Below are 1,020 nucleotides of genomic sequence, written 5' to 3'. Positions count from 1 at the left end.
CAGATCTTTCACAATACTTTTCCCACAAGTATCACCTCCAAGGTGCCTCCTCACCCCCAAATATTCTTATCATTCTCCCCTGACAGACAGTGGGAAGGTGGCGTATGTAAATGCTAGTGAGCAATGAGCCACTTAAGCAGCACAAGGCAATCAGCTTTCATCTGCAGGCTTCTTAAATGCACCTGCAAATCCGTGATGCATGTGTTGAAATCGGACTAATCAAATCTCATGACAGACAGATGTCGTTGCTTAATTTAACTAGACATTTACTTTACTTGGCATGCAAATGCCCTTATTTTCAGGGATGCAATTATCAGTAAAAGTAATTTAAATACAAGTTTTTGTGACCTTGCTGGTAGTAGGTTCTGACTCAAAGCCATGCTGAGCACCTGAGTGCTATGTACAAAGACCAATCACATCGTTTCACATCCATCTCATTTCAGGGCCTGCCACTGCAGCACTTGTTCACCCATCATGAGGAGCCAAGAACCCGAAATCTGGTGTCAGAGTATGATGATAAATACAACAGACACGGTTACAACCCTCTGCTGCCTCCCCTGCGCCACTGGAATGGACACAGGCTGGCCTGGGTTCCTCAGAAAAATGATTTTCCCATACTTGGTAGTTTTTGGCATTATTAATTCAATTAGATGGAGCATGGTGCAGTGGTCAACATATAGACTTAAAGCAGGAACCTCCTTCTGTTTTAATCCTGAAAATGGAGCTTATGGTGACTTTTGTCCACTTTCTTACCCAGTCAGTAGCTTATCTTTCAGACTGATAGGGTGGAACTGTTACCCACACAACCCTTAATCACCACGGGAAGCAGTGAAGGATCGTGTCAATGAGCAGATTTCTCTCCCCTGTGCAGAAATGCAAGAGACCAGCTGAGAACAGGGAGAGCTGTGAGATACAACTAGCAGGAGAATTCAAGGAGTGTTATTATATTTCTGAATTTAAGTGACATGTACAACTCTGCTAACTTTTTTAATGAGACTATGAAAAATCAGGGCTCCTTAC

At 43.0% G+C, this 1,020-nt stretch overlaps 1 protein-coding gene across 1 annotated transcript in view; it reads left to right on the top strand.

Annotated features, from left to right (window-relative positions):
• Positions 1 to 443: 443 nt before the first annotated feature.
• LOC103771574 (chromosome unknown open reading frame, human C1orf158) overlaps positions 444 to 1,020 on the top strand; it is a gene marked incomplete at its 5' end in the record, with an annotated part of 1,106 nt that continues 529 nt past the window's right edge. The window contains one exon of the mRNA XM_008938875.1: positions 444 to 621. Coding sequence (XP_008937123.1) covers positions 444 to 621 — 178 coding nt within the window. The remainder of the gene's footprint in view (positions 622 to 1,020) is intronic.

The sequence above is a fragment of the Merops nubicus genome, unplaced genomic scaffold (assembly GCF_000691845.1).
Source record: "Merops nubicus isolate BGI_N331 unplaced genomic scaffold, ASM69184v1 scaffold21044, whole genome shotgun sequence".
Classification (NCBI taxonomy): domain Eukaryota; kingdom Metazoa; phylum Chordata; class Aves; order Coraciiformes; family Meropidae; genus Merops; species Merops nubicus.
This window is presented reverse-complemented; position numbering and strand designations above follow the sequence as displayed.